The 13,012-nt window shown below is 50.3% G+C and overlaps 1 protein-coding gene across 1 annotated transcript in view; it reads right to left on the reverse strand.

Moving 5' to 3' along the window:
• CLEC2L (C-type lectin domain family 2 member L) overlaps window positions 1–10,876 on the reverse strand; it is a 29,678-nt gene extending 18,802 nt beyond the window's left edge. Inside the window, exons 1-2 of the mRNA XM_024742520.1 lie at window positions 10,442–10,876; window positions 64–149 (exon numbers count right to left, since the gene is read on the reverse strand). Coding sequence (XP_024598288.1) covers window positions 64–149; window positions 10,442–10,876 — 521 coding nt within the window. The remainder of the gene's footprint in view (window positions 1–63; window positions 150–10,441) is intronic.
• Window positions 10,877–13,012: the final 2,136 nt, after the last annotated feature.

Raw genomic sequence — 13,012 nt, forward strand, 5'->3', positions numbered from 1 at the left:
ATGCTGCGGAGCCGGGAGCGCGGACCCTGGAGCCGGGAGCCCTGGCTTCTAACCCAGGTCCACCTGGCAGCCTCCTGCTTGTCCTCTGTTAAAACGGGAATCAAGTTCATGCGGCTCAAGGAAGATGAGCGGCTTTCCTCTGGGCTACCCTGGAGCCAGAGCAGAGGGGTGAGGGCTGTGTCTTCGGCCAGAATCGGCGAGCACGAGAGAGCAAAGTGCCGATGGGACGCATGGAGCAACATTTCAGATTCAGTTAACACTGAGCATCTAGTAAGTGCCAGGGGGCTTTACAAACGTGAACTGACAACACCCCCAGTTTAGGATGAGGACCGGAATTAGAGAGGTCAAGGGCATTGCTGAAGGCGGCACCGCACGAGCGCACGGTTGGCTGGTTTTCTGACTCCCAGGCCAGGGCTCCCTCGATGGTCTTCACTCGAGCACTCTTTCCGTGGCTGAGCCCGGGCCACCTCCGGCTCCACGCCCATCCCCACGTCTGCGTCCTCTCTCAGCCCATTATTCCTCATCCTCAGCCTTCCTGCTCTGTCCCCCACCGTCAGATCCAATCAGTACCGACTCCTGTGAACCGTCCCTTTCAGAGGCTCCCTTCTCACAGCCCCTCGCCAAGTACAGCAAGTCCGTTTCATCTGTCTGGCCGCAGCCTCACAGGCCCAGCCGCTCCGCGGCATGTAGGGATCCTCCCGGACCGGGGCACGAACCCGTGTGCCCTGCATCGGCAGGCGGACTCTCAACCGCTGCGCCACCAGGGAAGCCCTGGTCCAACTTCTTACAAGGCTACAAGGTCCCTCATGTCTTAGCCCTGCTCCTATTTCAGGCTTCATCTCCTTCTACCCCTTCTCTGGTGGCCCCAGACACCCAACTGTGTTCTGTCTTTCCTCCAGGCCAGGGAACATTCTCTCCCCTCTGCCTGGAATACGTTTCCTCTTGGTCCTTCTCATCCCAGCCTGTAGCCCCTGACACACCAGTTTGCCCATGTAACGTCTGCTAATGCTTCAGATCATACATCCTCTAGGATGCCGCATTCTTTTGGATTCGATTCTGCAGACTGTAAGAGAAGACCCCAAGAACAAAGGCTTAGACTCGAAAGTCCAATAAAAGAAGTCTGGAGCTGGTCAGCCCAGGACTGGGCTGAGCTCCGAAGTGATCAGGACCCAGTCTTTTACCCCTGGGCAGTGTTTTTACCACCTTCTAACACACTCCGTGTTCCTGTCTCTAGAGCTCCATCCCAGGTAAACCTGGGTCCTCCTGTGTCTCAGGATACAGGCTCCTTTTCTTAGGGTTAGATAATAGGAATGAGTCCTGCCCACAAACTCAGAGGTTGGGGGGAAATTTTTTCCTTTTCCTTTAAATCAACTTAATTGTAACTTCAGGTCACCATCCGCTAAGGTGGTAGCAAATTCCAGGTCATTTTTTAAATTGAGATAAAATTCACATAACGTAAAATTCACCATTTTAACCATTCTAAAGTCTACAATTCAATGTCTTTGAGTACATTCATAATATATTCACGACGTAGTGCGACCATCATCACTATCTAGTTCCAGAACATTCTCACCACCCTAAAGAGAAAGCTGGTCACCCCTCATCTCCCTCTCCTCCAGCCCCTGTCCACCACGAGCCTGCTTTCTGTCTCTATGAATTTGCCTAGTCTGGGTATTTCATATCACTGGAATCCTACACTCTGTGGCCTTTCGTGCCTGGCTTCTTTCACTTAGCACGTTTTCGAGGGGCATCTGTGTTATAGCATATGTCGGTCCTTCATTCCTTTTCATCTCAGTCTGTTTTGAAGGCTGTTGTCCCTCCAAGGTGGTATCAGAGTCCCTGAGGCTTATGAAGGAAATCCTGGCTGGTACCTGTCCTCCGAGCCGGGCAGGCCCTGCTTCCTGGCTTTCCAGGGATATGGAGTCTTTGCTGGGCCTGGGGCTCGGGGGCCAGAGCTGCCTCTCCTGGCCACCGAGCCATGTGGCTCCAGAAGGCTCTCATGGAGTGCTAGTGACCCTGCTGCCCTGGAGGAGTCCCCAGACCTCTCTGCCCTTCCCGGGCAGGGGCCCGCCCTCCTCACCTCACCGCTTCTCCAAGGGCCCCCTCTCTCCAGGACACCCCATCACCTCTTCAGTGGCCTTAGGTTTTTAGTACAGATCAGCTTCATTTTCAGGCTGCCTTGCTGTCTGCCCCACCACAATTATTAAGGCAAAGACATACAAAGCCTGGCGAGTTGCTTACAGTTAGGAAATATGTAGAGAGCCGAACAAAAATTTCATGAGAATAGGTTATCCTACTACCTGCCAGTGTCATGGTTGGCCCTGCATCCCCACATGCACTGAGCAGTTCTGGAACGTTGGTGTTTACTAGACCGGGAGGGCACAGAGTTGCGAACCCAAATGTGCAGGGGCAGACATTTGAAGGAAGGAAGGAAGGAGTAAATCCTACCAGTGGGGGCTGTGGGGGATCCCCTCACTCAGGTCAGTGGGTTATTGCCAAGTGGCCATGCTGCTCCCCTGTTAACAGCGCTTCCCAGCATTTTGGTGTTTTCCAAAGGGGTTGGAAATATGAGTTGTTATATGAAACTTTATGATTTTTAATTCTGGCAAATAATTCGTATTTTAATAGAAAACTTGTATAAGCCAAAAAATAACAGCCACAGCGCGCGCGCACACACACACGCACACACACACACACACACACACACATCTACATGATTGATTCAGCCTCTGGGCTACCAGTTGACAGTCTCTGATTTACGGATACACTTGATGTCAGGGACCCCATATAGCACAAGACATCACAAACCCTTAGGTAAATTGTCACTGGATGAGACCTAAAGACAAACACCTCCTAATTAGGCAAGGGCCTCATTTGCTGGCCTATCTCCCCCGTCTGGAAGGAAACTTCCTCACTGCTTATTATGTGAGGATACGGTGTGGGTCCTCATGGTTATGAGCAGGTGCTGAACTCGGAGGATATTAGGAAAGGTATTTCCATATGGATGAGGGCTGAACCTATATACGAGTTGTAGGTTTCTCTGCTTATTCCTTTGGAGTAGGCTTGAGAAATCACACTGCCTACTCTCCATACGTCAGTGAAATCACCTGAGATCTGCAACCAGACTGCCTATTACCGTGGGACACCAGGAAGGTCTTAGCTCTTGGCAGTAAGAGGAGTAGGAACAGATCATTTATAACAACAAACATAAATAATTCCCTTTACTCTCCATAAGTTAATAAAGTGAAAAAAATTGTGAAACCAACGCAAGGAGAAGACTAAGTACTGGTGGTAGAATATATTTTATTACATGGCTGTATTTTGGCATAGTTTCCTTCGCAGAGTCTGTTCTTGGCTGTCTACAATCAACTTCTCATTGCCAAGTCCATGTGAGTATTGTTGTATAACTCACTATGCTGCTTGGAGCCATGGGGTCTTCAAGGTCCTTCTTCCTTGGGTTCAGGAAGACACTGTCCTTTTTGTGGCACAGAGGAGACATCCTTCTGGTGAAGAAGTTCCTCTCCACCGGGGCAAAGCCTCCCCTGTGTCAGGTTGATGTGTATTTCTCTCTAGAGCATGGCTCATCTTGCTGAAATAAGTCTCCACTCCCCTGTCCTGTCCTTCTTTGTCACAGGGCCCCCAGTGATGTGATGATGTGGTTTGTCCTCTGCTGGGTTTTGGTTTTGTTTTGTTGCATTTTGTTTTGTTTTTGGCTTGCACAGCACAGCTTGCGGGACCTTAGTTCCCCTGGGCAGTGAAAGCGCCGAACGCTAACCACTGGACCTCCAGGGGATTCCTAGGTCCTCGCTGGTTTCCATGAGGCCAGATGATGACTCTGAATCTTTCTCATCCTCAACCTAACCCTAATACACTGTCTATGCTGGCGACCCCAAGTAGCGCACACAGATTGTTCAAGCAGAAATACTGAGGGTCATCAAAAGGCTTTGGCCAAGAGATATTCCTATCCCAGAGCCAACTGTGAGACCCACTGAACAATGATACTGTGGCCCAGGAAATGAGCGTCAGCTCCTGGACGTGGGCACACCAAAAGAGGATTGTGGTGAGTAAATCTTCGAAGCACCGGAATAATATTGTATGGCCAGTGGTTTCCCGAAGCTGCTCCACAGGTTGTTCTCTGGAAGGAGGAGAGTCCACAGAAGTTAAAGCACGTGAAAGTGAAGGGGAGGGTAGGCAAGGCAGCAGCTGCGAAATCCCCGTGGCGTGGGCTTTTCTGCATCCAGGGAGAGAGGCACCACGCTGGTGCAGCAGGGCCTGGAGGTCACCCTGGGACTGAGGCTTTGTGAGCTGGTGTGGGTTTCTCTGACAACACGATCCGCTTGGGATTTCAGGGGGCTTCCAGGCTATTTGTGTCCCAGTGCCATGGAGTAGGAACAGAACCACTGACTGCCCAGCTCACAGTCCTGACTCTGTCCCTTACTTCGTCGAGGTTTATTTGTTTAACTTCCTCCTGCCTCTGTTTTCCTCATCTGAAAATCAGCATCTACCCCAGTGGGTTGTTATGAGTAAATGAGTTCATATAGGCGAACACGTACAAGAGACACCTAAATGTCAGTCTGCGGTACTCGCCTCCTAAGTCCCAACTTTCTCTCTTGCTGTTTTCTGCCTCTCAGCCCGTGGTCCCTGTGCTCTCGGCTTGTTGCAGAAAGTTCAGCTTTTCCAATAGCGCTTGACCAGACTCTTAGCCATATTGGATTGCAGGTCACAGGCAGAAAGGGCCTCTCATGATAAAGCTGTATCTTCTTCTTTCTGTGTATGTTTTATTTTAACTCTAGTAAAAAACACACAACATAAAATTTACCATCTTAACCATTTTTCAGTGGCATTCAGTACATTCATTTTGTGCAAACATCACCACCATCCACCTCCTGAACTCCTTTCATCCTGCAAGACCGAAGCTCATTACCCATCAAACAACTCTGTTTCCATCTCCTCCCAGCCCCTGGCAACCACTGCTCTACTCTCTCTCCCTGTGAATTTGACTAGTCTAGTTACCTCATATAAGTAAAGTAGTGCACCTAGTCTGAGTGACCACAATTTAATTAGTTGCTTCATTACTGGGTAATGAGAATGGCCAACTTGCTGCCAAGAAGAGAAGGCTCTCCACCTTCCTTGACTCAGCCAATTCCATATTGCAGGGTCACTTGCCAACCCCCCTTCTTTTTTTTTTTTTTTTTTTTTGGCTGTACGCGGGCTTCTCACTGTTGTGGCCTCTCTCCGGACGCAGAGGCTCAGCGGCCATGGCTCACGGGCGCAGCCGCTCCGTGGCATGTGGGATCTTCCCGGACCGGGGCACGAACCCGTGTCCCCTGCATCGGCAGGTAGACTCTCAACCACTGCGCCACCAGGGAAGCCCCCGACCCCCCCTTCTTGATGCCAGTTTCTATAGCAAGACTCTTCCTAGGGTGAGCTACAGAAAGCCCTGCCCAATGGCTTAGGCAAAAAAGGAATCCATTGGCACATGTAACTGAAAGTTACACGTGAGCCCCAAAAGGGCTCCAGGTAAACCTAAGCCAGACTCTTACACTGTGTCATCAAGGCCAGCAGCTCTGTATTTTGGTTCCATTCTTCTCCATTCTGCCTGCCTACTCAGACTCCACACGATGGAACGTGCTCCAGGACCACACCTCCCCAGATGCAAGGTCAGCAGGAAAAAGAGAGCTTCTCTTCCCTAAATAATTCAGATAAAGTCCTGGCCCTGACTGACCTTGCCCGCACCCGGGTCATGTGTCCACCCCTGAACCAATCTCTGTGGTAAGGTCTAGGTCATATGTCCAAGCCTGTAGCTGAGGTCAGGGTCATCCTCACCCAAATCACAGGACTGAGAGTGGGGAAGAGACAAAGAAAATGCTACTGTCACAGGAAGAAAGGGGACAGGCTGTCAGGCAGGAAGAAACAGCAAATGTTTGCCATATAGACAGTGGAATAGTAAAGCCCTTTAAAAAGAATAAAGTAAATCAGTATTTGTTGATTCGGAGCAATCTCCAAGCTAAGTTAGAAGGAAGCAAGATGCAGAAAAGCAGCAGAGTACGTGTCCACCTGTGGCCACCAAAAGATGCGTATGTGTTCACGTACGCATGTGTGCTCGTACAGGCATGAAGATTTTTGCGAGAATATACAAGAAACAGTTCACGGGTATTTACCTCTGAACCAGCGGAACTGGGGGGCATGGGACTTCTTTTGTTTTCTGTCCTTCTGAATTTTTAGCTGAATATGTGTACATTTTCATTAAATATCAACTTACCAGGCCCCACCTTTAAGTCGTATTCAGAGCATCTGTGTTAGAATTGTTACCTCACAGAAACTGGGGAAGATCACTGGGTCCGTGGAATCTGTGGCCTGGCTGAGATTTTGACTGAGGGGCAATGGGTCTGGGATAGTGAGGCCCCAGGGCCCTGGGCCAGGAGCTGGGCAAAGCAGAGCCACCTGTCATGTTTTCTATGTCAGGGGTAGCGGCTGGGGAGCCCTTCAGAGGGAAAGGGGAGCTTGGGACTCAGCTCTGAGTGCTCACAGCTGGGCACTGTCTTCCTTTTTCAGGAACAAAGAGAAAACTAGCATCTGGGTGGGCCTGGATTTGGGGTCCAAAGCATCTTTGGAAGGATCTCAGAGCAGCTACAAGTCCCCTCTTTGGCACCCTGGCCCCAAAGGTGCCCCCAGAAGTGCTTGATTTTACCTTGGCCGTGAACCCACTTACCATTATTTATATAAGGTGATTACCGTTTACATCTAGGTATCGTGTAGCAGAAACATTCTGCAAATTGCTAAAACATCAAATCAACTCTGCGGTATCGTTTCTAAGTGCAGGGACAGCGTCTGCCCCTGTGTGTTAAGACTTCATCACGTGCTGCTCAGGTGGCTGGGCCATCTGCTTACAACCTTCCAAAATTAGGAGCCCAGGAGACACCCCCAGACTCGTGACCCAGGAACTGCCAGCCACCTTCACAGACACCCCACTTCCCCAACCTGAAAATCAAGCCAAGAGAGATCAAAAGCTCTTCCTTCAACAAATTCTTTAACAATTATTGAGCATCAAATACACACTGGGCACATTGCTGGGTGCTGGGAATACAGAGGCCAAGGACACACGCAGTCCCGGCCCTCGGAGCTTCACGATGAGAGCCTAAGCAGTGGATGGAAGCTGAGCTGCCGGGTGAGCGCACTGGCTACCAGCTCTGAGAGTGAGAGGGCAACTGTGCTCAGCATTTCCTGATGGAAGCAACCTCTGCAGGCAAGAAAAACTGTTCCTGGCCAAAAGATTGACTTCACAATGAGAATGATGTCTCAGGCATTAGCCCTCTCCCTGGAGGGTAACAGGAACCTGCAAGTGACCCAAAAAAACTTGCACCAAGTCTTTGTTGTATTCACCAAATCTGACTTTGTACTTTTTTTCTAAAATGACAAAAATAAAATTTTAAAATTATAAAGTTAATACATAAGCTGTTTTCATGCAAACAATATATAAATTTTTTAATTTTAAACTTTCGCTTGAGTTTGGTATACTACATCTGCTTCTAAGTACTTTTTAATATATGTAAAATAAATATTTATGATTTTTTTTTTTACAAAAGTTAATACATTCTGCAACTTGCTTCTTATGTCACTTCATATAGCTCTCTTGCATTCTTTTTTAACACTTACATAGAATTCTACAGTTTGGAGATACCATAATTATTATTACTTCATTATTCTCCTAGGGATGGACATTTAAATTGTTTCTAATTTTTTAATAGCACAGGCAATGCTGCAATGAATATTCTAGCATATTTACTTTTGTGCCGTTGTACAAGTGTTTCTTTTTTTTTTTCTTTTTTTTTTTTTTGGTGTGTTGGGTCTTCGTTGCTGCACACGGACTCTCTCTAGTTGCGGCGAGCGGGGGCTACTCTTTGTTGCGGTGCGTGGGCTTCTCATTGCGGTGGCTTCTCTTGTTGCGGAGCACGGGCTCTAGGCGTGCGGGCGTCAGTAGTTGTGGCATGCAGGCTCAGTAGTTGCAGCTCGTGGGCTCTAGAGCACGGGCTCAGTAGCTGTGGCTCACGGGCTTAGTTGCTCCTCAGCGTGTGGGATCTTCCCTGATCAGGGATGGAACCCGTGTCCCCTGCATTGGCAGGCAGATTCTTAACCCCTGTGCCACCAGGGAAGTCCCTGTACAAGTATTTCTATGGAAGAAGTTTCCAGAAGTGGAATTACTGGGTCAAAAGTTCTCTGAAATGGTTCAGCTTGAGTTTGAAGTGAAAATACTGTGTAAGTAAACATTCTGCAGAGCAGAGAGTTATTAAATAATGCACAAGATGAATTATTCAGAGTGATATTTAAAGTGTGCCCAAGGGTATGCTTTGTGCCTTTGGGCTGCCGTGTCAGAAATGTTCCAGTTTCCTCGTGAGGACAGGAAGTCAGCAGAGCAGGATTCCTGAGCCGGGGTCTCCCTGATCCCACTGACAGGAACGTGTGAAGGGTTTTGATGGCAGCATCAGAATTATTCACGGACTGAACGCATCAGTTGATCACACAAGAGGATGGATCACACGTGCGCATGAGAAGCCCTCAGACTATCCTAAGTGCTGTTCTGAAGAGAGAACAGCATACCCAAGAGGCATTTGGGTGTCAGCACCTGTCCTCACACAGCACCTGATCCTCTTCCTGCTTAGGTAATAAGCCCCGGGTCAGTTTCTCACTTACTCAAAACTCACACTGTATATACTTGCTGTCTAAACCTCTTTTTTTTTCTTTTGGCTGTGTTGGGTCTTCGTTGCTGTGTGGGGGCTTTCTCTAGTTGCGGCGAGCGGGGGCTACTGTTCGTTGTGGCACAAGGGGTTCTCACTGCGGTGGCTTCTCGTTGCGGAGAGCAGGCTCTAGGCTCGCGGGCTCAGTAGTCATGGCACGTGGGGCTCAGTAGTCGTGGTACGCGGGGCTCAGTAGTCGTGGCATGTGGGCTCAGTAGTTGTGGTTTGCAAGCTCTAGAGCATAGGCTCAGTAGTTGTGGCGCACGGGCTTAGTTGCTCCGCGGCATGTGACCAGGGCTCGAACCTGTGTCCCTTGCATTGGCAGGCGGATTCTTAACCACTGCACCACCAGGGAAATCTCCAACATCTCTCTGATTGAATAACTTTCAACCTGAGAGAAGTGAGGGACCAAGCATCATATTTAGCCCCAAGTTCCCTGAATCTTACACAGTGCCTGGCACACAGCGGTCTTGGCAAATGCTTCTTGTAGTGTGGCGCAGAGTAATGTCAGCGCTAGTTGGGCTGTTAATTTACTACTGGGCATGGGCAAATCACCTCCCTGCTGTAAGCCTCAGTTCCCCATCTCCCTGCTGGAGTTGTTTCAGGGCCGAAGTGAAACATACACATAGCCCACAGTATTGTGAATTGATGTAAAAGGTAAGGATTAGAAAGTGGCCTCCATATGTGACTTTTCAAATATGCCCAGACATTAAGGAACATTTTGGGGTCTAAAAAGCAGGTTAGAGTTTGTTTTTCTCACAGACATTTTACGATTCAATTAAGCAGGGATTCAAAGTGGTAAAAAAAAAAAAAAGCCCTGTTTCCTGTAATACTAAAACTGTTTTCATTTTGAGTGGGGTAAGAATACAGCCTTTGAAACTTTTTTTAAAAATACATTTATTTATTTTTGGCTGCACTGAGTCTTCGTTGCTGCTCGCGGGCTTTCTCTAGTTGCAGAGAGTGGGGGCTACTCTTCGTTGAGGTGTGCTGGCTTCTCATTGCGGTGGCTTCTCTTGCTGCAGAGCACGGGCTCTAGGCGTGCAGGCTTCAGTAGTTGTGACACGCGGGCTCCGTAGTTGTGGCTCACGGGCTCTAGAGCGCAGGCTCAGTAGTTGTGGCACACGGGTTTAGTTGCCCCGCGGCACGTGGGATCTTCCAGGACCAGAGCTCGAACCCGTGTCCTTTGCATTGGCAGGAGGATTCTTAACCACTGCGCCACCAGGGAAGTCCCTGAAACATTTTTACGTTCCCTGGTTTGGCTTTGAAAACGACTGGTGAAAGTTTCTCTGAAGCTCCGCCCCCTCCCTCATTCGGTTTATTACCCACAGGTGACACCGATGGCCTCGCGGAGCCTCGAGCCTGAAGCCCTGGACAGGCATGTTCTAGGATGCCTGAGCCCAGCATTTTCGGCATTTTTGCAGAGCCGAGTGAATTCACACCAAGCGTGAGGTCTAATCGGGCCACAGAAAATTCGCTCTCAAGGGCCTTTTCCTCTACCTTAACGGACTCATCGATAACTCAAACGCGTCGATTTTGGTGCCGTGATATGCGTGACTGTGGAGCAGTTCCACAAGCTTCCAAGCACACTGCAGAGCTTTTATTATTATTGTGGTGGTGGTGGTGGTTGTTTAAAGTGTACAGCTGTGAGCACACAGAGCCGCTCTGGTTTTGTGTCTGGTTTTGCTGCTTCCGCGAGCGGGAGCCACCTTCGCGGTGGTCTTGAGCCCGGAGTCTGTGCCTCGGAGGCCCCCGCTCAGCAGGTGAGTGTTCTCTCCCCCTCTCGCAGGGCTCACGTCCTTGCCCTGAGATACTGCTTCACCTGAAAACAGCATTTGGGGGGCAAAACAGGTCCCAACTCGGTAACGAGGAGTCACTTCGCGTCTGCGCACAGCTCCGGGAGCCCCGGCTCGCTGGGCTGGCCCCTGGGTCGTCTGCTGGGGAAGGACCCCGGGACTGGGGGAGGAATTGCCCTCTGGAGCCACGCCTCCCGAGCCCCCGGGCGGACCCGAAAGTAAGCACCTTCCGTATCCGGCCTCTGCTGTCTTGAGTACCTCCAGGGACCCCGCCTCGAGAGAAAGAGGCATCCCGGCGGTGGGCGGCTTCCAGCGGCATTTTGCTTTCCCTTTACACAGGGTCGCCATCTAGTGACAACAAGGATGTACTACCACGTTCTAACTTCGGCAGGCTAATGCTCCAAGTGTGGAACGTTCTGGTGAGTGCGGGAAAGCTCTGTGGTGGGGACTGGAGCCAGTTCCAGGCCTTGCTGGGGGCGGATGAGGGCTAGACCTTCCCTGCCCTGCAACACGCGGCCTGCGGCCATCTCCGCAGGGGGCGGTGGGTCTGGGGCAATGGTCGAGTCCGACCTCGGGTGGACAGTGCTTTGTTCTTCAAAAGGGGAGGCCGGTGGCCCCCCTGAGTTCGGCTCTGAGAGCCACACTCGGCATAGGACCTGTCTGGAGGAATTCTGGCTTAGGATACCCCACTCTCTGTCGGGACTGGGAAAGGTGTTTGGGAAGACAAGGGTGCCAGATGGAGAGCCCAGATGGGCCTGCCTCGTGCCCTCCCTGAGCACACCTCCAGTTAGAGACTCTGCAGATGGGCGAAGGGAGAGGGCTGGCTTCCCAGGTTCCTGGAACAGTCTGGCCCTGAGCTACCTCACCCCCGCCATGTCCACTTGCTCCAGAACAGACCCAAGGGGCAAGTGCCTTCTGCAACTCAGCAAACATTCAGGTGGAAAGAGACTCCAACCTCCTCTTTTTTTAGAGACCCCCGTATCTTTACTAGGGATTTTCTTGTAGCTGTCAACTTGGCTTCATGGAGGGAAAGCACTGCACCCCACATCCCCACTCTTTCAGAGAATAGCTTCTGTCCAGAAGCGCTGTGCTCCCAAAGGCGGCTGACCTCCTTCCCTCCTTGTCCTATACTGAGGGGGATGGGGAGAGGGGAAAGAGGGAAAGTTCTCAGTAGTCACTGCTCACTGAGCCCTGTGGATAGGTTGCCATGTACGTTTGTGCAAGTTGCTCACTGCACAAGGGCGCCTGGCCTGGGGGACCACTAGGATCTGGAATTCAGCTCTTACCTGATCACAGAGCCATGCCACCTGGAGGAAGGGATACACTTTTCAAATTTACCTGCTCTCGGTGATCCTGCCTACAGGGACCCCCTTTTCCTAATTCTCACAGATAGGGGCCAGCTGCAGCTTTTGGGGAGTTAGGTGATGCTCCTTGGAGAAGAGGCTCCTGCATGGAGCCCCAGCCCAGGACTCCTTGGCTTCTGTGGGCCCCAACTCACCTCTCTTCTCCCACAAGTAGAAATTCCCCCCCGAGGTGCTCAGTGTATTAGCTGGAGCGGCAAACCTATTCCAGTGCTTGTGGTCTCCATCAAGGGGCTCTGCTGGGGAGGAACGGCAATACTACTCTTGCAGAGGTTTGGTATTTGATTATAAGATTTTCAGGCAGAAGACATGTCTTTGCACCATTCTGCTGACTCTAGCCTAGTTCCTCAAGCCAGCCCGTGAATGGCTCACCTTCATTTCTCTTGTCCCCAGAATATCTCAGATACACACACACACACCTCTATAGACAGAAAGGTCATTACAGTTCCAGTGGACAGAGATTTAGGTGGGCCCAAGGGTGGGTTTATGTTTCTGCCACCTGGTCTATAAAATCTGGGTAGTTTAGCACTTTTTGATGTTTGAAATGGGACAGTGAGGCGTTTCCTTGTGGCCTGTCAAAGGCCCAGGTCAGTGTGTTTGTTTCCTAGGGCTGCTGTAACAAAGTACCTTAAACAGAAATGTACTGTCTCACAGTTCTAGAGTCTAGAAGTCGAGATCAAGGCATCCGCAGGATTCCTGCTGAGGGCTGTCAGGGAGAATGTTGCCTTTCTCCTAGCTTCTGGGGGTTTGCTGGCCATCTTTGGTGTTCCTTGGCTTGTAGCCGCATGACCGCAGTCTGCCTTCATGTTCACATGGTGTTCTCTCTGCAGGCATGTCTGTGTCCAAATCCCCTCTTTTTACAGTGGGTTAGGGCTCACCCTAGTGACCTTACCTGAGCTAATTACATCTGCGAGGACCTTATCTTCCAACAGTCACACTCTGAGGTACCGAGGGTTAGGAATTCAACATATGAATTTGGGAGGACACAATTCAACAGATAACATTAAGATCCCCCCAAAAGATAGCACTAAACCCCTCATCTTCTACCCATTGCCATGGTGACAGGAGGAGGGGAGGCTGGAGGGACAGGGAAGTTCAGCTCAGAAAAGCTACAAGAAAGCTT

The sequence above is a fragment of the Neophocaena asiaeorientalis genome, unplaced genomic scaffold (genome assembly GCF_003031525.2).
Source record: "Neophocaena asiaeorientalis asiaeorientalis breed wild unplaced genomic scaffold, Neophocaena_asiaeorientalis_V1.1 scaffold598, whole genome shotgun sequence".
Taxonomy (NCBI): domain Eukaryota; kingdom Metazoa; phylum Chordata; class Mammalia; order Artiodactyla; family Phocoenidae; genus Neophocaena; species Neophocaena asiaeorientalis.